Raw genomic sequence first — 23,172 nt, 5'->3', positions numbered from 1 at the left:
ACTGCTGGGGAAATCAGACATGGAAAAAGACTTAGGCATCTTAGTGAATAAGAATCTAAATTGAAGTGCCCAGTGTCAGGCAGCAGCCACCAAAGCAAATAGGGTGATGGGATGCATTAGAAGAGGTCTGGGGGCACGAGATGAAAACATCATTCTCCCTCTGTACAAATCACTAGTCAGACCACACTTGGAGTATTGTGTGCAATTTTGGGCGCCGGTGCTGAAGAAAGACATTACTGAACTTGAAAGGGTTCAGAGGCGGGCTACTAAAATAATAAATGGAATGGGTGCATTACAATACACGGAAAGGTTATCAAAATTAGGTCTATTTACTCTAGAAAAGAGAAGACTTAGGGGAGACCTAATAAATATGTACAAATATATCAGAGGGCCATATAGAGATCTCTCCCATGATCTGTTTGTACCAAGGACTATGACAAGAACAAGGGGGCATTCTTTTCGATTGGAGGAAAGAAAATTCCTACATCAGCATAGAAGAGGGTTCTTCACGGTAAGAGCAGTGAGGCTCTGGAACTCTCTTCCTGAGGAAGTGGTGATGGCCAACTCACTGAATGAATTTAAGAGAGGAATGGATGCATTTCTTGTTAGCAAAAGTATAGAAGGTTATAAATAGCATAATCTTACAGGTAGATAGAAGAGCGACCAAGATTATTAGAGGAATGGGTGGGCTGCAATACCAAGACAGGTTATTAAACTTGGGGTTAGTTAGTTAGGGAAAAACAAAGGCTTAGGGGGATCTAATCACAATGTATAAATATATGAGGGGACAGTACAGAGACCTTTCCAAAGATCTCTTTACACCTAGGCCTGCGACTGGAACACGGGGGCATCCGCTACGTCTTGAGGAAAGAATGTTTAATCATAATCACAGATGAGGATTCTTTACTGTACGAGCAGTGAGACTATGGAACTCTCTGCCGTATGATGTTGTAATGAGGGATTCACAAGTAAAATTTAAGCAGAGCCTGATCGCATTAATTGAAAAATATATTACCAGTTATGTATATTGGATTTTATGACAGGGTGTTGATCCAGGGAACTAGTCTGATTGCCGTATGTGGAGTCAGGAAGGAATTTTTTTCCCCATTGGAGCTTATTTGACACATTGGGTTTTTTTTGCCTTCCTCTGGATCAACATGTTAGGCTACGGGTTGAACTAGATGGACTTAGAGTCTCCCTTCAACCTTAAAAACTATGAAACTACACTCGCAGAGGGATTCCCTCAGCTTCTCTCCTTGCAGTCGCAGGGGGATTCTTGGCACTTTTCTTTGTTGCAGTCGCAGGGGGCATTCCTGCCGCTTTTCTTTGTTGCACTCGCAGGGGGATTCCTGCCGCTTCTCTCCGTTGTAGTCCCAGGGGGATTCCTGCCGCTTCTCTCCTTGCAGTTACAAGGGGATTCCTGCTGCTTCTCTCCGTTGCAGTCGTAGGGGATTCCCGCTGCTTTTCTTTGTTGCACTCGCAGAGGGATTCCCTCAGCTTCTCTCCTTGCAGTTACAAGGGGATTCCTGCTGCTTCTCTCCGTTGCAGTCGCAGGGGGATTCCCGCTGCTTTTCTTTGTTGCGGTCGCAGGGGGATTTCCGCTGCTTTTCTTTGTTGCAGTCGCAGGGGGATTCCTGCTGCTTCTCTCTGTTGCAGTCGCAGGGGGATTCCTGCTGCTTCTCTCTGTTGCAGTCGCAGGGGGATTCCTGCCGCTTTTCTTTATTGCAGTCGCAGGGGGATTCCCACTGCTTTTCTTTGTTGCAGTCGCAGGGGGATTCCCACTGCTTTTCTTTGTTGCAGTCGCAGGGGGATTCCTGCCGCTTTTCTTTATTGCAGTCGCAGGGGGATTCCTGCTGCTTTTCTTTGTTGCAGTCGCAGGGGGATTCCTGCTGCTTTTCTTTATTGCAGTCGCAGGGGGATTCCCACTGCTTTTCTTTGTTGCAGTCGCAGGGGGATTCTCGCTGCTTTTCTGTGTTGCAGTCGCAGGGGGATTCCTGCCGCTTTTCTTTGTTGCAGTCGCAGGGGGATTCCTGCCGCTTTTCTTTGTTGCAGTTACAAGGGAATTCCTGCCACTTCTCTCCTTGCAGTTACAAGGGGATTCCTGCTGCTTCTCTCCGTTGCAGTCGTAGGGGGATTCCCGCTGCTTTTCTTTGTTGCACTCGCAGAGGGATTCCCTCCGCTTCTCTCCTTGCAGTTACAAGGGGATTCCTGCCACTTCTCTCCTTGCAGTTACAAGGAGATTCCTGCTGCTTCTCTCCGTTGCAGTCGCAGGGGGATTCCCGCTGCTTTTCTTTGTTGCACTCGCAGGGGGATTCTTGCCGCTTCTCTCCGTTGTAGTCCCAGGGGGATTCCTGCCGCTTCTCTCCTTGCAGTTACAAGGGGATTCCTGCTGCTTCTCTTCGTTGCAGTCGTAGGGGGATTCCCGCTGCTTTTCTTTGTTGCACTCGCAGAGGGATTCCCTCAGCTTCTCTCCTTGCAGTTACAAGGGGATTCCTGCTGCTTCTCTCTGTTGCAGTCGCAGGGGCATTCCTGCTGCTTCTCTCTGTTGCAGTCGCAGGGGGATTCCCGCCGCTTTTCTTTATTGCAGTCGCAGGGGGATTCCCGCTGCTTTTCTTTGTTGCAGTCGCAGGGGGATTCCCACTGCTTTTCTTTGTTGCAGTCGCAGGGGGATTCTCGCTGCTTTTCTTTGTTGCAGTCGCAGGGGGATTCCTGCCGCTTTTTTGTTGCAGTTACAAGGGAATTCCTGCCACTTCTCTCCTTGCAGTTACAAGGGGATTCCTGCTGCTTCTCTCCGTTGCAGTCGTAGGGGGATTCCTGCCGCTTTTCTTTGTTGCACTCGCAGGGGGATTCCTGCCGCTTCTCTCCGTTGTAGTCCCAGGGGGATTCCCTCAGCTACTCTCCTTGCAGTTACAAGGGGATTCCTGCTGCTCCTCTCCGTTGCAGTCGCAGGGGGATTCCCGCTGCTTTTCTTTGTTGCAGTCGCAGGGGGATTCCTGCTGCTTCTCTCTGTTGCAGTCGCAGGGGGATTCCTGCCGCTTTTCTTTGTTGCAGTCGCAGGGGGATTCCTGCTGCTTCTCTCTGTTGCAGTCGCAGGGGGATTCCCGCTGCTTTTCTTTGTTGCAGTCGCAGGGGGATTCCTGCTGCTTCTCTCTGTTGCAGTCGCAGGGGGATTCCTGCCGCTTTTCTTTGTTGCAGTCGCAGGGGGATTCCTGCTGCTTCTCTCTGTTGCAGTCGCAGGGGGATTCCCGCCGCTTTTCTTTATTGCAGTCGCAGGGGGATTCCCACTGCTTTTCTTTGTTGCAGTCGCAGGGGGATTCCTGCTGCTTCTCTCTGTTGCAGTCGCAGGGGGATTCCTGCTGCTTCTCTCTGTTGCAGTCGCAGGGGGATTCCTGCCGCTTTTCTTTGTTGCAGTCGCAGGGGGATTCCCGCCGCTTTTCTTTGTTGCAGTCGCAGGGGGATTCCCGCTGCTTTTCTTTGTTGCAGTCGCAGGGGGATTCCTGACGCTTTTCTTTATTGCAGTCGCAGGGGGATTCCTGCTGCTTTTCTTTGTTGCAGTCGCAGGGGGATTCCTGACGCTTTTCTTTATTGCAGTCGCAGGGGGATTCCTGCCACTTTTCTTTGTTGCAGTCGCAGGGGATTCCCATTACTTCTCTCCATTACACGGTTGTAGTCCCTCGTTATCTAGCAGAGGAAAGGTCGCAGTTACTCATTAGGTGGCGGCACACCTTTCTGCAGGGCAGAGTCCGCAGTGCACTGTGCACCTCTGTATAGGAGGCTCAGTGTGTGCGGCGGTTGGGGGAATCTGTGCTCTTGGACTGATCATCCTCTGCACGGCCATGGGCTCTGCTGTGAGCTGTAGGTCGGGAAGACGGAGACGGACTGCGTCCTCCCTGAGGTCTGCGCCTCCAGAGAGCTGTCTGGACATTAATGCAGCTACAGAGGAGGAGCTGATGACTCTGCCAGGCGTATCCCGGGCATTAGCGCAAAGTATCACAGCGCATCGCCGCAAGATTCATGGCTTCCGCCGTGTGGAGGATTTGGCTCTTGTCACAGGAGTGGGAGCAGAACTGATGCTGGAGCTGCGACCGGAGATTCAGGTGGGGAACAGCGCCCCCAGTGGAGCAGAGAGTAACAAAGATTGACTGGAAGGTGGGTGCCCGCACTGCTGCCGGGGTGCAGACATCATCCCACCATTCTGACACATTCACGAGCCCTCAACTCTTTATCTGAATGTTTGGACATGCATATGGAGGATGGTTGTAAAAATGCTGCCGACGATCGAATTCTGCTGACGATCGCACGTGCTGCTAACGATCGCACGCTGCACAATAATGTAAACGTTCACTTTGAATGCAGTGTAAAAGAAAGCCAGAATGAAACTGGCCTTTGTACAGGACGACGCCTGAGGGTGAAGGCTGCAGCCATCGGGAGATGTGAGAACCCACTGCCTGCGCCGGCGGCCATCACAGCATTACTCAGGCCCCCGCGGCTTTTCCACAATGATATAATGTGCCTTTCAATATTTCATGACTGCGCTGATTAATAAACCGCCCCTGATGTAGGATCCGACTGGCTCATCAGACCCATTTACTGTCTGAGCAAAGATTAGGGTCCGACAGGGCACACAGCAGCTCCAGGCACTAATGATGGGAGGACGAAATCCCCAAATTCAGGCACCAAACCCCTGTATATTGGATGTTTGCATGACGTTCTTCTCTACAGGGTAGGTACTGAGGTGCTCCGGGTACAGTGGGACAGGAGGTGTTATAGAGGGCAGGGGTGCAGACAAAGGAGTCTGCCAGGGATCCCTCTCCTCATACAGATCACATACAGGTGGGACTTGGCCTGCATGTGTTTGGGTGGGCTTTAAGTCACCACTAATGAGGGGGCAGAATTCAGGTGTACAAGCCATGGATGGTATAAAGTCAGAGAGGACAGAAGATGCATGACTACCAGTCCTGGTCAGAGAATTGGGGTGTCCAGATCCGAGCCGTAAATGTGAATAGCGATCACACAGGATCCGTAGGAGATCGCTCAGGGGGGTCAGGGCCTGTGCGACCATAGCCCAGCCCCGGCAGTGTATGAATATTGGGCAGGTGAGGCCAGAGGGCAGTGAGAGCACCTCACATTTGGGCATAAGATTGGACTCTGTATCAATAATCATAAAGGAAAAAAAAAACAAAAGAAAAAATTCCAGCTTCCGCATGAAAGAAGAAATATATTAGTAGCTTAAAAAGTCATTTTATTGGGTCAATTAAAACCAACGGGTTTCAGGCTTATTGTGCCCTTACTCATGGTACAGAAGGGAGAATGCACACAGAGGCAGGCGTACAACCGGTAAGACAGACAGCATTCGGAGAGTCAGGCGTACAACCGGTAAGACAGACAGCATACGGAGAGTCAGGCGTACAACCGCTAAGAGAGGAAGCATACGGAGAGTCAGGCGTACAACCGGTAAGAGAGGAAGCATACGGAGAGTCAGGCGTACAACCGGTAAGAGAGAAAGCATACGGAGAGTCAGGCGTACAACCGGTAAGAGAGGAAGCATATTGAGAGACAGGCATACAACCGGTAACAGTGACAGCATACGGAGAGTCAGGCGTACAACCGGTAAGAGAGAAAGCATACGGAGAGTCAGGCGTACAACCGGTAAGAGAGAAAGCATACGGAGAGTCAGGCGTACAACCGGTAAGAGAGAAAGCATACGGAGAGGCAGGCGTACAACCGGTAAGGTAGAAAGCATACGGAGAGGCAGGCGTACAACCGGTAAGGTAGAAAGCATACAGAGAGTCAGGCGTACAACCAGTAAGAGAGAAAGCATACGGAGAGTCAGGAGCACAACCGGTAACAGTGACAGCATACGGAGAGTCAGGCATACAACTGGTAAAAGAGAAAGCATATAGAGAGAGTCAGGCGTACAATCGGTAACAGCATACGGAGAGTCAGGCGTACAACCGATAAGGGAGAAAGCATACGGAGAGGCAGGCATACAACCAGTAAGGGAGAAAGCATACGGAGAGTCAGGTGTTGTGAATACATTTGAATTAGATTAATTTTTAGGATTGTCCAGCAAACAGGTCCAAAGTTTAAAAGTAAAAAATGTTTTTTTTTATTTCATCGTAGATAAATTTCCATCTTGTCACGTACAGAAAACAGAGCAGGAGGACGCGTTTCGGATATCACATCCTTATTCTGTCTCCATACAGAACATAATGAAACAAGCCTTTTAAAAACACAAGTAAACAGGACATGAGGTCACAATAGCAGTAGCAGATTGAATTAATCAAACAGCATATGTGCGCAGAGGGGAACAAGAAAAGAGAGGGGGGGAAAAAAAAAAAAAAAAAAAATAAAAGAAAAAAAATCAATATACAAGCATTAAATAATTTTTAAGATTAAGACCCGCAGGTGACCTCGTTTTCAGATCCAAAATCCAATGTGCTTCCTTACGTAGTAAAATGTTTTTTATATTACCCCCTCTACGTGGTAACAGAATTTTTTCCAAAGCAGTCACCTGTAAACCATCGAGGTTACCACCATGAACACTCAAATGTGGTGAAGCTCCCGATAGATTTCTGGTAGACGCATTAGAAATATCATAAACATGTTGTGAGATGCGTTTTCTGAGTGTTCTGGTGGTGCACCCTATATACTGCATGCGGCAAATAGTACAGGAAATCATGTAAACTAAGTTGGATGTCCCACAATTAATAAATGTTTTTATATCAAATTTGCGACCATTTGAGTAAGATTCAAAAGAGGTGATATTTGGCGTTAAAAACGCAGCTATCAAAATATTCCAATTATTCTTTGGATTTACAGCAGTACATTCTTGATGTTACTTCTTTTCTTTTAAAATACAATTATTTTTTGTATATGGGAGATTTTTACCTCCAGATGCAGGGATGTTCCATGGGGGCTCCTTTTCCCCGTCCCTCGCAAACATCTTTATGTTCTGGTGGGAGCAACAATATATATTCTATCATGCAAATCCATTTCAATCTGAGATAGTTTTATACCTCAGGTTCATAGATGATATACTTATTATATGGAAAAAATCATGTACCCCATTGAGAGCTTCCTTGCATACATAGGTAATAACCCACACAACGTGTTTTTTACTTCAAGAGTAGAATGTTCCCAGATACAATTTTTGGATATGACTTTAACAGGCATTTGTGAGGATGGATGTGTGCACAGCAGACTATTTTACAAACCCTGAGCAGGAAATTCGCTATTGCACGCTGGTAGCTGCCACCCCAGACACGTGGTTGAAAACATCCCTGTGGGGGAATTTATTAGAGCCAAACGTTGCTGCACTAAACCTGAGGACTTTGAATTAGAATGTGATAAAATCAATGATAGATTTTTAGCTAGGGGGTATTCAAAAAATAAATTTAGAAAAAGCTAAAATAAAAAACATAACTCAAAGATAGAGATCATTATTTGAAAATTAAAAATCAACCTAAAACTATTCAAATGAGTTCTTCTCAACTAGTTTTTTCCACAAAATATAGTAAAAATGAAATTATTCATATAATAAAAAAATTCCTTCCAGTTGTAAATACAGATGAGACATTACCAAAAATATTGTGTAATGGTATAAAATTTGTACCAAAAAGGAACATCACGCTGGGGTCAATTCTATCACCAAGCGACCATTTGAAAAGATTCAATTAAAACGGGCCTGATGAGAAAAACTGGCTTCCCACTAGGGGGTCGTTTAAATGTGGAAAAAAGGCATGTGGCTTGTGTAGATTTACGTCAAATATCACCTCTTCTGAATCTTACTCAAATGGTCGCAAATTTGATATAAAAACATTATTAATTGTGGGACCTCCAACTTAGTTTACATGATTTCCTGTACTATTTGCCGCATGCAGTATATAGGGTGCACCACCAGAACACTCAGAAAACGCATCTCACAACATGTTTATGATATTTCTAATGCGTCTACCAGAAATTTATCGGGAGCTTCACCACATTTGAGTGTTCATGGTGGTAACCTCGATGGTTTACAGGTGAATGCTTTGGAAAAATTCTGTTACCACGTAGAGGGGGTAATATAAAAAAACATTTTACTACGTAAGGAAGCACATTGGATTTTGGATATGAAAACGAGATCACCTGTGGGTCTTAATCTTAAAAATGATTTAATGCTTCCATATTGATTTTTTTTCTTTTTTCTCTCTGCTTGTTCCCCTCTGCGCACATATGCTGTTTGATTAATTCAATCTGCTACTGCTATTGTGACCTCATGTCCTGTTTACTTGTGTTTTTAAAAGGCTTGTTTCATTATGTTCTGTATGGAGACAGAATAAGGATGTGATATCTGAAACGCGTCCTCCTGCTCTACGTTTTGTGTACTTGACATGATGGAATTTTATCTACAATGAAATAAAGAAAACATTTTTTTTTACTTTTAAACTTTGGACCTGTTTGCTGGACAATCCTACAAATTTTTCTCCTTATCTGCTTGGAGTTGGCTTTCTCCTCCTAGTCAGTGCACGGTCAAAAACTGCTGGTCTCCAATGAATTAAAACAGGTGAGCTGGACTGTTCTTTGTATTTGCTCCTATTTGAATTAGATTCCAGTTTGGGGCTCCATCTTGTGGTCAGTGCTGGTAATGCAGTTGAGTTGCTGAATGGGAACCAGCCAGCTGAGGATTTGCAATCAGGCCATTCAGATTGGGCCTATATAATTGAGTAGTTTCCTCCTGTTCCTTGCCGGTGCTCAATGCATCTCCTGTGTGCTAAGGACTTCCTGAAACCAGCTCTTTTCTCTGTGTCTACCAGAACTCCTCTTAGATAAGGTGGTCTTTGTACCTCTGCTTATGGTTTCCACTTTCTTGTTATTTTGCCTGTGTGGAGTTCTTGGTGGAGTTAGCTCATTCCCTGCTGGGAGTATCTGTGTACCTTGCTCCATGTTCTGCTATGTATTGTGATTTTGTCATGTTTGGTATAAAATTCAGTCCCTCTAGATCAGCGTTTTTCTTGGATCCCAGTAACACCAGAGTACTGATATAGTGGGAGAGAGCCTGTGCAGGCTCAGTATTTTTCCATATCAGGCATGCTGGTATTTACTAGAGTTTTTACGGCTGCAGTCAGTGCACTTTCCTATACTTTCCTATGCAGATAGTTTGGGCCTCATCTTTGCTGAATTTGTTCTCTAGCTACATATTGTGTTTTCTTATATCACCGTAGGCTTTACATGTGGGAAGGCTATCTATATTTTTGGGGACTACTCCGAGGCAGATTAACTTTTCTAACATTTCTCTCTGTAAGAATATTTAGTTATCCGGCTGTGTCGAGGCGACCAGGTCATCGTAGGCACGTCCCATGGCTACTTCTAGTTGTGTGTTAGTATTAGGACTGCAGTCCGTTTAGGTTCCAGGTTATTTTTTGAGTTTCCGAGTTTTTGTCCTTTTTCTGATCCTCCTCGGTCACTGAATCATAACAGTCAGGCGTACAACTGATAAGGGAGAAAGCATACAGAGAGTAAGGCGTACATCCGGTAAGAGAGAAGGCATACGGAGAGTCAGGCGTACAACCGGTAAGGGAAAAAGTATACAGAGAGTCAGGCGTACAACCGGTAAGGGAAAATACATTCGGACAAGCAGGCATACAACCGATAAGAGAGAAAGCATACAGCGAATCAGGAGCACAACTGGTAAGAGAAAAATCATAGGGAGAGGCAGGCGTACAACCGATAAGAGAGAAAGCATATGAAGAATCAGGGCTAAAACCGATAAGGGAGAAAGCATACAGAGAGTCAGGAGCACAACCGATAAGAGAGAAAGCATATGAAGAATCAGGGCTAAAACCGATAAGGGAGAAAGCATACAGAGAGTCAGGAGCACAACCGGTAAGGGAGAAAGCATACAGAGAGTCAGGAGCACAACCGGTAAGGGAGAAAGCATACAGAGAGTCAGGAGCACAACCGGTAAGGGAGAAAGCATACAGAGAGTCAGGAGCACAACCGGTAAGGGAGAAAGCATACAGAGAGTCAGGAGCACAACCGGTAAGGGAGAAAGCATACAGAGAGTCAGGAGCACAACCGGTAAGGGAGAAAGCATACAGAGAGTCAGGAGCACAACCGGTAAGATAGAAAGCATACGGAGAGTCAGGAGCACAACCGGTAAGATAGAAAGCATACGGAGAGTCAGGAGCACAACCAGTAAGGTAGAAAGCATGGTACCATGAGTAAGGTCACCATAAGCCTGAAATGCGTTAGTTTTAATTGACCCATTAAAATATGGATTTTTAAGCTACTCTTTTCCTACATGTTGAAGCTGGAATCTTTTCTTTTGTTTTTTTCCCTTCATACTTACCTGGAAAGCCGTCACAGGATTTAGCCGTGGACTGCGCTCAATTGGAAATCCTAAAACATGGAGCAGAGAGCCCCCTTTTTTCTGTTCTTTATATCGATAAACAGCAATGACTCCAGTAATGTCCAGACAAGGATGACGACGAGACAACAATCAGCCCAGACATGCGAGAAAAGTGGTAAATGTTATTAGGGAAATAATAACACAACATTGTCCAAAAACCACCATCCTGTGCAGAGTCGCACCCCCGCCTGCCTGAGCACAGGCCCACCTCAGCCCCTCACTGCGAGAACCAGCCGCTACATACACGGCCCGAGCACAGGCCCACCTCAGCCACCACTGCGAGCACCAGCCCATACATAGCCCGAGCAGAGGCCCACCTCAGCCCTCACTGCGAGCACCAGCCACTACATACACAGCCCGAGCACAGGCCCACCTCAGCCCTCACTGTGAGCACCAGCCGCTACATACACAGCCTGAGCACAGGCCCACCTCAGCCCTCACTGTGAGCACCAGCCGCTACATACACAGCCCGAGCACAGGCCCACCTCAGCCCTCACTGTGAGCACCAGCCGCTACATACACAGCCTGAGCACAGGCCCACCTCAGCCCTCACTGTGAGCACCAGCCGCTACATACACAGCCCGAGCACAGGCCCACCTCAGCCCCCACTGCGAGCACCAGCCGCTACATACACAGCCCGAGCACAGGCCCACCTCAGCCCCCACTGCGAGCACCAGCCGCTACATACACAGCCTGAGCACAGGCCCACCTCAGCCCTCACTGTGAGCACCAGCCGCTACATATAAAGCCCGAGCACAGGCCCACCTCAACCCTCACTGCGAGCACCAGCCGCTACATACACAGCCCGAGCACAGGCCCACCTCAGCCCTCACTGCGAGAATCAGCCGCTACATACACAGCCCGAGCACAGGCCCACCTCAGCCCCCACTGCGAGCACCAGCCGCTACATACACAGCCCGAGCACAGGCCCACCTCAGCCCTCTCTGTGAGCACCAGCCGCTACATACACAGCCCGAGCACAGGCCCACCTCAACCCTCACTGCGAGCACCAGCCACTACATACACAGCCCGAGCACAGGCCCACCTCAGCCCTCACTGCGAGCACCAGCCGCTACATACACAGCCCGAGCACAGGCCCACCTCAGCCCTCACTGCGAGCACCAGCCGCTACATACACAGCCCGAGCACAGGCCCACCTCAACCCTCACTGCGAGCACCAGCCACTACATACACAGCCCGAGCACAGGCCCACCTCAACCCTCACTGCGAGCACCAGCCGCTACATACACAGCCCGAGCACAGGCCCACCTCAGCCCCCACTGCGAGCACCAGCCGCTACATACACAGCCCGAGCACAGGCCCACCTCAACCCTCACTGCGAGCACCAGCCACTACATACACAGCCCGAGCACAGGCCCACCTCAGCCCCCACTGCGAGCACCAGCCACTACATACACAGCCTGAGCACAGGCCCACCTCAGCCCTCACTGCTACATACACAGCCCGAGCACAGGCCCACCTCAGCCCCCACTGCGAGCACCAGCCACTACATACACAGCCTGAGCACAGGCCCACCTCAGCCCTCACTGCTACATACACAGCCCGAGCACAGGCCCACCTCAGCCCTCACTGTGAGCACCAGCCACTACATACACAGCCCGAGCACAGGCCCACCTCAGCCCCCACTGCGAGCACCAGCCACTACATACACAGCCTGAGCACAGGCCCACCTCAGCCCTCACTGCTACATACACAGCCCGAGCACAGGCCCACCTCAGCCCCCACTGCGAGCACCAGCCACTACATACACAGCCTGAGCACAGGCCCACCTCAGCCCTCACTGCTACATACACAGCCCGAGCACAGGCCCACCTCAGCCCTCACTGTGAGCACCAGCCACTACATACACAGCCCGAGCACAGGCCCACCTCAGCCCCCGCTGCGAGCACCAGCCACTACATACACAGCCTGAGCACAGGCCCACCTCAGCCCTCACTGCTACATACACAGCCCGAGCACAGGCCCACCTCAGCCCTCTCTGTGAGCACCAGCCGCTACATACACAGCCCGAGCACAGGCCCACCTCAGACCTCACTGCGAGCACCAGCTGCTACATACACAGCCCGAGCACAGGCCCACCTCAGCCCTCACTGCGAGCACCAGCTACTACATACACAGCCCGAGCGCAGGCCCACCTCAGCCCTCACTGCGAGCACCAGCTGCTACATACACAGCCCGAGCACAGGCCCACCTCAGCCCTCACTGCGAGCACCAGCTGCTACATACACAGCCTGAACACAAGGAGAACAGTAATAAAAAGCAGAATATAAAAAAAGGTGAGTCTTGTGTGATCCATGTATAAAAGGGTCAGCCGTCCACTTACACCCCTCCCCTCCCAACTAACAAATGTCTGAAGAGGCAGAGTACGAGAAGTCTGGGATAATGCTGCAGAGCTCCTCATCGCTCAGCTGGTTCATCTCCATCACGTGGTTCAGATGATGGTAATATTTCTCCATGTCCCGCATGAAGTGAGGAAGACGAGTGTTCTCCAGCTGAGCAAATGGATGAAGTCGCTCCACATCCTCGAAGGCGACCTAGAGAACACATAATGTAAGACATCCTCGACCAATAACAAACCCACGGGCAACATTCTTCCTGTAGTGACGGCTGTTACCTTTCCTAGGGAAGTCAGCAGGCGGAAGTCAATGGCGTGGCGGTAACGCAAGATACGTATGATACCGTCTAGGTAGACCTGATCTTTACTGAAGCAGCCTGGAGGAAAGAACACAAAGGCAACGTCAGGTGGAAAGAGAGCATACATAGAGTGAGGTACACAACCGGTGAGAGAGAAAGCATACGGAGAGTCAGGAGAACCGGTAAGAGAGAAAGCATACGGAGAGTAAAGTGCACAACCGGTGAGAGAGAAAGCATACGGAGAGTAAAGTGCACAACCGGTGAGAGAAAAAGCATACGGAGAGTAAAGTGCACAACCGGTGAGAGAGAAAGCATACGGAGAGTAAAGTGCACAACCGGTGAGAGAAAAAGCATACGGAGAGTAAAGTGCACAACCGGTGAGAGAGAAAGCATACGGAGAGTAAAGTGCACAACCGGTGAGAGAAAAAGCATACGGAGAGTAAAGTGCACAACCGGTGAAAGAGAACGCATACGGAGAGTCAGGAGAACACCCGGTAAGAGAGAAAGCATATGGAGTCAGGTACACATCTGGTAAGGGAGAAACGTACGGAGAGTCAGGTGCACAACCGGTAAGAGAGAAAGCATAGAAAGATTCAGGATCACAACCGGTAAGGGAGCAAGCATACGGCGAGTCAGGAGTCTATCAAAAAAAGGCAGATCCCAGGCACAAAGAATGTCCATAGAAACTTGAAATAAAGTTAAAATTTCATTTTATTCGAATAATTGTTAAAAAAGGGGGAAGAAGGAATAAAACACAACTCCTTCGATCTACGCGTTTCAGACGCGATTGTTCATAGGCATCGTTTTGATCATGACTAAAGACGATCGCGTCTGAAATGCATAGATTGGAAGAGTTATGTTTTTTTCCTTCTTCCCCATTTTTTAACCATTATTCGAATAAAATGAAATTTTAACTTTATTTAAAGTTTCTATGGACGTTCCTTGTGCTGGGGATCCGCCTTTTTTTGATTGACTACAGCCTTCTTAACCCACGAGTACCGTTCAGATTTTCCTTCCTGGAATAACTACATGGTGGTGAGCTGATTCACTTTTTTTATGATCATTGGAGAGTCAGGAGAACCAGTAAGAGAAAAAGCTTACGGAGAGTAAAGTGCACAAACGGTGAAAGAGAAAACATGGAGAGTCAGGAGAACAACCGGTGAGAGAGAAAGAATACAGAGAGTCAGGTGCACAACCAGTAAGAGAAAGCATACGGAGAGCCAGTGCACAAACGGTGAAAGAGAAAGCATACGGAGAGTCAGGTGCACAACTGGTAAGGGAGAAACATACGGCGAGTCAGGAGAACAACCGGTGAAAGAGAAAGCATACGGAGAGTCAGGTGCACAACCAGTAAGAGAAAGCATACGGAGAGCCAGTGCACAAACGGTGAAAGAGAAAGCATACGGAGAGTCAGGTGCACAACCAGTAAGAGAGAAAGCATACGGAGAGCCAGGTACACAACCAGTAAGGGGGAAACATACGGAGAGTCAGGTACACAACCAGTAAGGGAGAAACATACGGAGAGCCAGTGCACAAACGGTGAAAGAGAAAGCATACGGAGAGTCAGGTGCACAACCAGTAAGGGAGAAACATACGGAGAGTCAGGCAGGCGACCAGTAAGGGAGAAACATACGGAGAGTCAGGTACACAACAAGTAAGGGAGAAACATACGGAGAGTCAGGCACACAACCAGTAAGGGAGAAACATACGGAGAGTCAGGCACACAACCAGTAAGGGAGAAACATACGGAGAGTGAGGCAGGCGACCAGTAAGGGAGAAACATACGGAGAGTGAGGCAGGCGACCAGTAAGGGAGAAACATACGGAGAGTCAGGTACACAACCAGTAAGGGAGAAACATACGGAGAGTCAGGTACACAACCAGTAAGGGAGAAACATATGGAGAGTCAGGTACACAACCAGTAAGGGAGAAACATACGGAGAGTGAGGCAGGCGACCAGTAAGGGAGAAACATACGGAGAGTCAGGTACACAATCAGTAAGGGAGAAACATACGGAGAGTCAGGTACACAACCAGTAAGGGGGAAACATACGGAGAGTCAGGTACACAACCAGTAAGGGAGAAACATACAGAGAGTCAGGTACACAACCAGTAAGGGAGAAACATACGGAGAGTCAGGTACACAACCAGTAAGGGAGAAACATATGGAGAGTCAGGTACACAACCAGTAAGGGAGAAACATACGGAGAGTGAGGCAGGCGACCAGTAAGGGAGAAACATACGGAGAGTCAGGTACACAACCAGTAAGGGAGAATCAGAGGAGTGAGGCACACAACCAGTAAGGGAGAAACATACGGAGAGTCAGGTACACAATCAGTAAGGGAGAAACATACGGAGAGTCAGGTACACAACCAGTAAGGGGGAAACATACGGAGAGTCAGGTACACAACCAGTAAGGGAGAAACATACAGAGAGTGAGGCAGGCGACCAGTAAGGGAGAAACATACGGAAAGTGATGCAGGCGGCCAGTAAGGGGGAAACATACGGAGAGTGAGGCAGGCGACCAGTAAGGGAGAAACATACGGAGAGTGAGGCAGGCGACCAGTAAGGGAGAAACATACGGAGAGTGAGGCAGGCGACCAGTAAGGGAGAAACATACGGAGAGTCAGGCACACAACCAGTAAGGGGGAAACATACGGAGAGTGAGGCAGGCGACCAGTAAGGGAGAAACATACAGAGAGTGAGGCAGGCGACCAGTAAGGGAGAAACATACGGAGAGTGAGGCAGGCGACCAGTAAGGGAGAAACATACGGAGAGTGAGGCAGGCGACCAGTAAGGGAGAAACATACGGAGAGTGAGGCAGGCGACCAGTAAGGGAGAAACATACGGAGAGTGAGGCAGGCGACCAGTAAGGGAGAAACATACGGAGAGTGAGGCAGGCGACCAGTAAGGGAGAAACATACGGAGAGTGAGGCAGGCGACCAGTAAGGGAGAAACATACGGAGAGTCAGGCACACAACCAGTAAGGGAAAAACATACGGAGAGTCAGGCAGGCGACCAGTAAGGGAGAAACATACGGAGAGTGAGGCAGGCGGCCAGTAAGGGGGAAACATACGGAGAGTGAGGCAGGCGACCAGTAAGGGAGAAACATACGGAGAGTGAGGCAGGCGACCAGTAAGGGAGAAACGTACGGAGAGTGAGGCAGGCGACCAGTAAGGGAGAAACATACGGAGAGTGAGGCAGGCGACCAGTAAGAGAGAAACATACGGAGAGTGAGGCAGGCGACCAGTAAGGGAGAAACATACGGAGAGTGAGGCAGGCGACCAGTAAGGGAGAAACATACGGAGAGTGAGGCAGGCGACCAGTAAGGGAGAAACATACGGAGAGTCAGGCACACAACCAGTAAGGGAAAAACATACGGAGAGTCAGGCAGGCGACCAGTAAGGGAGAAACATACGGAGAGTCAGGCACACAACCAGTAAGGGAGAAACATACGGAGAGTCAGGCACACAACCAGTAAGGGAGAAACATACGGAGAGTCAGGCACACAACCAGTAAGGGGGAAACATACGGAGAGTGAGGCAGGCGACCAGTAAGGGAGAAACATACAGAGAGTGAGGCAGGCGACCAGTAAGGGGGAAACATACGGAGAGTCAGGCAGGCGACCAGTAAGGGAGAAACATACGGAGAGTGAGGCAGGCGACCAGTAAGGGGGAAACATACGGAGAGTGAGGCAGGCGACCAGTAAGGGGGAAACATACGGAGAGTGAGGCAGGCGACCAGTAAGGGGGAAACATACGGAGAGTGAGGCAGGCGACCAGTAAGGGGGAAACATACGGAGAGTGAGGCACACAACCAGTAAGGGAGAAACATACGGAGAGTGAGGCAGGCGACCAGTAAGGGAGAAACATACGGAGAGTGAGGCAGGCGACCAGTAAGGGGGAAACATACGGAGAGTGAGGCAGGCGACCAGTAAGGGGGAAACATACGGAGAGTGAGGCGCACAACCAGTAAGGGAGAAACATACGGAGAGTCAAGCAAGCGACCAGTAAGGGAGAAACATACGGAGAGTCAAGCAAGCGACCAGTAAGGGGGAAACATACGGAGAGTCAGGTACACAATCAGTAAGGGAGAAACATACGGAGAGTCAGGTACACAACCAGTAAGGGAGAATCATACAGAGAGTCAGGTACACAACCAGTAAGGGAGAAACATACGGAGAGTGAGGCAGGCGACCAGTAAGGGAGAAACATACGGAGAGTCAGGTACACAATCAGTAAGGGAGAAACATACGGAGAGTCAGGTACACAACCAGTAAGGGAGAATCATACAGAGAGTCAGGTACACAACCAGTAAGGGAGAAACATACGGAGAGTGAGGCAGGCGACCAGTAAGGGAGAAACATACGGAGAGTCAGGTACACAACCAGTAAGGGAGAAACAGAGGAGTGAGGCACACAACCAGTAAGGGAGAAACATACGGAGAGTCAGGTACACAACCAGTAAGGGGGAAACATATGGAGAGTCAGGTACACAACCAGTAAGGGAGAAACGTACGGAGAGTGAGGCAGGCGACCAGTAAGGGAGAAACATACGGAGAGTGAGGCAGGCGACCAGTAAGGGAGAAACATACGGAGAGTGAGGCAGGCGACCAGTAAGGGAGAAACATACGGAGAGTGAGGCAGGCGACCAGTAAGGGAGAAACATACGGAGAGTGAGGCAGGCGACCAGTAAGGGAGAAACATACGGAGAGTGAGGCAGGCGACCAGTAAGGGAGAAACATACGGAGAGTCAGGCACACAACCAGTAAGGGAAAAACATACGGAGAGTCAGGCAGGCGACCAGTAAGGGAGAAACATACGGAGAGTGAGGCAGGCGGCCAGTAAGGGGGAAACATACGGAGCGTGAGGCAGGCGACCAGTAAGGGAGAAACATACGGAGAGTGAGGCAGGCGACCAGTAAGGGAGAAACATACGGAGAGTGAGGCAGGCGACCAGTAAGGGAGAAACATACGGAGAGTCAGGCACACAACCAGTAAGGGGGAAACATACGGAGAGTGAGGCAGGCGACCAGTAAGGGAGAAACATACGGAGAGTCAGGCACACAACCAGTAAGGGAGAAACATACGGAGAATCAGGCACACAACCAGTAAGGGAGAAACATACGGAGAGTCAGGCACACAACCAGTAAGGGGGAAACATACGGAGAGTGAGGCAGGCGACCAGTAAGGGAGAAACATACAGAGAGTGAGGCAGGCGACCAGTAAGAGAGAAACATACGGAGAGTGAGGCAGGCGACCAGTAAGGGAGAAACATACGGAGAGTGAGGCAGGCGACCAGTAAGGGAGAAACATACGGAGAGTGAGGCAGGCGACCAGTAAGGGAGAAACATACAGAGAGTGAGGCAGGCGACCAGTAAGGGAGAAACATACGGAGAGTGAGGCAGGCAACCAGTAAGGGAGAAACATACGGAGAGTGAGGCAGGCGACCAGTAAGGGAGAAACATACGGAGAGTGAGGCAGGCGACCAGTAAGGGAGAAACATACGGAGAGTCAGGCACACAGCCAGTAAGGGAAAAACATACGGAGAGTCAGGCAGGCGACCAGTAAGGGAGAAACATACGGAGAGTGAGGCAGGCGGCCAGTAAGGGGGAAACATACGGAGAGTGAGGCAGGCGACCAGTAAGGGAGAAACATACGGAGAGTGAGGCAGGCGACCAGTAAGGGAGAAACATACGGAGAGTGAGGCAGGCGACCAGTAAGGGAGAAACGTACGGAGAGTGAGGCAGGCGACCAGTAAGGGAGAAACATACGGAGAGTGAGGCAGGCGACCAGTAAGAGAGAAACATACGGAGAGTGAGGCAGGCGACCAGTAAGGGAGAAACATACGGAGAGTGAGGCAGGCGACCAGTAAGGGAGAAACATACGGAGAGTGAGGCAGGCGACCAGTAAGGGAGAAACATACGGAGAGTGAGGCAGGCGACCAGTAAGGGAGAAACATACGGAGAGTCAGGCACACAACCAGTAAGGGGGAAACATACGGAGAGTGAGGCAGGCGACCAGTAAGGGAGAATCATACGGAGAGTCAGGCACACAACCAGTAAGGGAGAAACATACGGAGAGTCAGGCACACAACCAGTAAGGGAGAAACATACGGAGAGTCAGGCACACAACCAGTAAGGGGGAAACATACGGAGAGTGAGGCAGGCGACCAGTAAGGGGGAAACATACGGAGAGTGAGGCAGGCGACCAGTAAGGGAGAAACATACGGAGAGTGAGGCAGGCGACCAGTAAGGGGGAAACATACGGAGAGTGAGGCAGGCGACCAGTAAGGGAGAAACATACGGAGAGTGAGGCAGGCGACCAGTAAGGGAGAAACGTACGGAGAGTGAGGCAGGCGACCAGTAAGGGAGAAACATACGGAGAGTGAGGCACACAACCAGTAAGGGAGAAACATACGGAGAGTCAGGCACACAACCAGTAAGGGAGAAACATACGGAGAGTCAGGCAGGTGACCAGTAAGGGAGAAACATACGGAGAGTCAAGCAAGCGACCAGTAAGGGGGAAACATACGGAGAGTCAGGCACACAACCAGTAAGGGGGAAACATACGGAGAGTGAGGCAGGCGACCAGTAAGGGGGAAACATACGGAGAGTGAGGCAGGCGACCGACCAGTGGCAGAAAACGCTCACATATACAGCTTTAGTCTTGAGCTCATACTTTTCATTCTGCCGCATTTCCACTGGTTTCACCAGAGATTTACTAAGAGAGTTTCCAATGTGTCGTCTCTTTGCTTAGGGAGTGTTACTGCCTTAAAGGACTATTCCAGCTAAACATTATTCCCCATCAGAAGCGGGGTAGAGCCGTCACATCTATCAATGTCTGCCAGGATATGCGCACACAATCGTCAGGTTTTGCTGACTTGAGGTCCCCAGTCATCACCCATATAGAAGTGAAAAGGGATGATATAACTCTTCAACAATTGGATGCAGAATACGGATAAAAAAAGCTGAAAGCAGGCTGAAGCTATAGAATATAATCTCCACACATGTAACCCCCTATTATTGGGGTACTCTAACAAATCAACAGCTGCACTCAAATGCTCAGGCATGTATTACTGCCAAGGAAATACATTTAAAACTTGAGACACTTAGGGCATAAAAAAGGCCAGAATTTTCTGAGCCTAGCAGCCATTGTCAAGGCGTATCTCTTTTTGATGGGTTCCTACTTATGCGTGCATGCCTTAGCATTTCAGAGAGGAGCTGTTTATTTCTTAGAGTATCTTTCATGTTCAGTATGTACCTGTTCACACTTGTCTGTTAGGACATGCCAGCAGGTTTTTTCATTTTTATTACTGGCATCTATGACCGCAGCCTCACGTTTGAGATACTTTCTTTTATATTCAAAAGCAGAGTAATATAGAGGAAGCAGAAGCACGGCTCCTCTCCTGGAGGATTCACGCCAATCTGCTGCCTTTGAAATCATCCTAACATTGGTTATGGTCAAAAAGTACCATCACAACTGCAGGCTAGATGAAATGGCCACCACCTTGTACCACGGTCTCACCTGGTTGTGCCGTGTCCTTCTGGCCCCTCTTGGCTCGCACACAGTACTCCCACCGCACAGCGGGGTCCTCTACAAACTGATGCAGCTCCGTAAACAATGCGGCAAAGCTGCACGTAGCAGCCCGACTGACGGTGTAATAAAGGAGGGCAGCACGCCACAAGTATGGGTGCTTGCGGTAAAGCACGCTGTGCAGGCTGGCCAGGCCTTCTTCTGTGGGGTTGACCGGCTTTAATCCAAACTGTTTGCGGTTTTCTGCACCGTGCCAGGACTGCAGAGCGTCATTCACTCCTCGCAAGTAATGGGTCCCTGGAGAGAGAGTAAGAGTCCTGCTGAAATCTAGGAAGTGAGTTATGGGGGTTTCAGGCTACCAACTAGCGGGCACACTAGTAGAGTGGACGCCCCCACTACCACGTGGCTGCCTCGCAGATCGGCCAAAAAAGAGGCTTCGGCTGCACTTTTCAGGCACAAACCCAATGTGCCCAAAGGACAGCAGCATGGCACCATGGAAATAGCAGCTGCTTCTGTGCTTAGAGACTGCTCTGCGCTTCTCAAAAACCAAAAACACAGAAAAAGAAATCAAAAAGACAGAAAATCCCAGTGGACAAAGTGTGTGTGATGGAAGCCCACGTCCTGCAAGCTGTGAGCCTCCCTCACACGCCCGTGGCTCCAGTACGTATGGCACACGCCTTTATCACGGATACCACATATGCCCATTCTAATTTATGGGGCTGCTACCATGCCCGTAGTTTTACAGACAGGGCCCGTGTGTCCATCCAACACGCACAGACATGTCAGCATGGATGAAAATGGCCAATACAAGTCTATAGGTCTCTGAAAAATACACCCCGCACACGGAGGGCAGCAGTGTATAATCCGTGTGCTGTACATATATGTGAGGCGCTGGCTGCGGACTAAACACTACTTGAGCAGTGGACGTAGAGCGCAGTCCCGACTAAGGGATGAAGACTTTTCCTCCCGGAGAGCCGGTTACATCAATTAGGAAGTGTTTTATTAGATATTTTCTTGCTCGTCAGTTTAAGGTTTACAATAAAATGGTAATGGATCAGGAGGGGTGATGTGGGAGACAGTTCACACGTACACATACCATGCTCATCCAGACCCCGGAGCCATGAGGCAGAGATGTGCCGGCTGGATCTTATGTACACAGAAGGCCAGGCATGTGATTGGTAATTAGAGTAAGGGTACCGTCTCACTAAACGACGTACCAGCGATTCTGACCACGATATGACCTGGACAGGATCGCTGGTGCGTCGCTACATGGTCGCTGGTGAGCTGTCAATCAGGCAGATCTCACCAACGACCAGTGACCCAGCCACCAGCAACTCGTGGAAACGATGCTGCGCTTGGTAACCAAGGTAAATATCGGGTAACTAAGAAAAATGCTGATATTTACCCTGGTTACCAGTACACACCACTTAGCGCTGGCTCCCTGCACTCATAGCCAGGGTACACATCGGGTTACTAAGCAAAGCGCTTCGCTTAATTACCCGATGTGTACTCTGGCTACGTGTGCAGGGAGCCGGCTTCTGGCAGCCTAAGAGCGGCGTACGCTAGTAACCAAGGTAAATACCGGGTAACCAAGCAAAGCGCTTCGCTTAGTTACCCGATGTGTACCTTGGTTACCAGCGTCCGCAGCTTCCAGACGCCAACTCCCTGCTCTCTCTACATGCAGATCGTTGCTCTCTCGCTGTCAAACACAGCGATGTGTGCTTCACAGCGGGAGAGCAACGAGCAAAAAATGAACCAGCACTGTGTGTAACGAGCAGCGATTTCACAGCAGGGGCCAGGTCGCTTCTTAGTGTCACACACAGCGAGATCGCTAATGAGGTCACTGGTGCGTCACAAAACCTGAGACTCGCTGAGCAGCGATCTCGCTATGTGGGCAGTACCCCTAAAGCAATCTTTCCATTACTCGTTAGTGTCTCAGGGGCCTCAGTTAAGCCATTGTTCTCTCAGCCACTTATCCCGTCATGTGGATAGTGATAATAGACCCAGTGGAGCCGTCACCAGAAAGGGTCTCACATGCGGTAAAAGGAGAGGGGCTCAGCTTCAGGAAAATGCCTCCACCAAGACACGGCATTGGGGGGCTGTTTCCTAGGGGCCGAACTGTATCCCAAGGAGGTGGCTTGGGGTACTTAGGAGACTGGCGATTGGATGTGGGTTACCACCGGCTGGATCTGGTTACACATGCTACATTTGTGGTATCCGCCATCTGGAGGCACATAGGCTGTGACTGCAGACTGTACCAGCGGGAGATACAAAAACTATGGGCCAACCAAAAGTTGGGAGACTGTGGGTGTCACCAGGTACAGCGGACCTACTGGTCCCGGTTTGGGATCTCATGGCATGGAGGCATCTTGTATTGGCCATCTACCTGGAGGTGCTGTAAATCCATGGACGGCAGAATACAATAATCCTGAGGTTGCCAGGTGAATAATACAACCACAACCTCAGATCTTCACACTATCCAACATTAAATAAATTACAAAACTTCTCGCATCCTTTTCAATGTTCCATCCGTGAAAAACACGGACTGAACACGCATGACGCGGATACCATTATTTCATTCATGTGCTTAAACAAG

At 49.6% G+C, this 23,172-nt stretch overlaps 1 protein-coding gene across 2 annotated transcripts in view; it reads right to left on the bottom strand.

Moving 5' to 3' along the window:
* Positions 1–10,492: 10,492 nt before the first annotated feature.
* MATCAP1 (microtubule associated tyrosine carboxypeptidase 1) overlaps positions 10,493–23,172 on the bottom strand; it is a 109,634-nt gene continuing 96,954 nt past the window's right edge. For both annotated transcript variants that reach the window (XM_075326285.1, XM_075326284.1), the window contains exons 5-7: positions 20,568–20,873; positions 13,026–13,123; positions 10,493–12,945 (exon numbers count right to left, since the gene is read on the bottom strand). In XM_075326285.1, coding sequence (XP_075182400.1) covers positions 12,751–12,945; positions 13,026–13,123; positions 20,568–20,873 — 599 coding nt within the window. In that variant the 3' untranslated portion in view covers positions 10,493–12,750. The remainder of the gene's footprint in view (positions 12,946–13,025; positions 13,124–20,567; positions 20,874–23,172) is intronic.

Source organism: Anomaloglossus baeobatrachus, chromosome 10, assembly GCF_048569485.1.
Source record: "Anomaloglossus baeobatrachus isolate aAnoBae1 chromosome 10, aAnoBae1.hap1, whole genome shotgun sequence".
NCBI lineage: Eukaryota > Metazoa > Chordata > Amphibia > Anura > Aromobatidae > Anomaloglossus > Anomaloglossus baeobatrachus.
The sequence above is the reverse complement of the archived record's forward strand: the minus strand, read 5'-3'. Positions and strand labels throughout refer to the sequence as shown.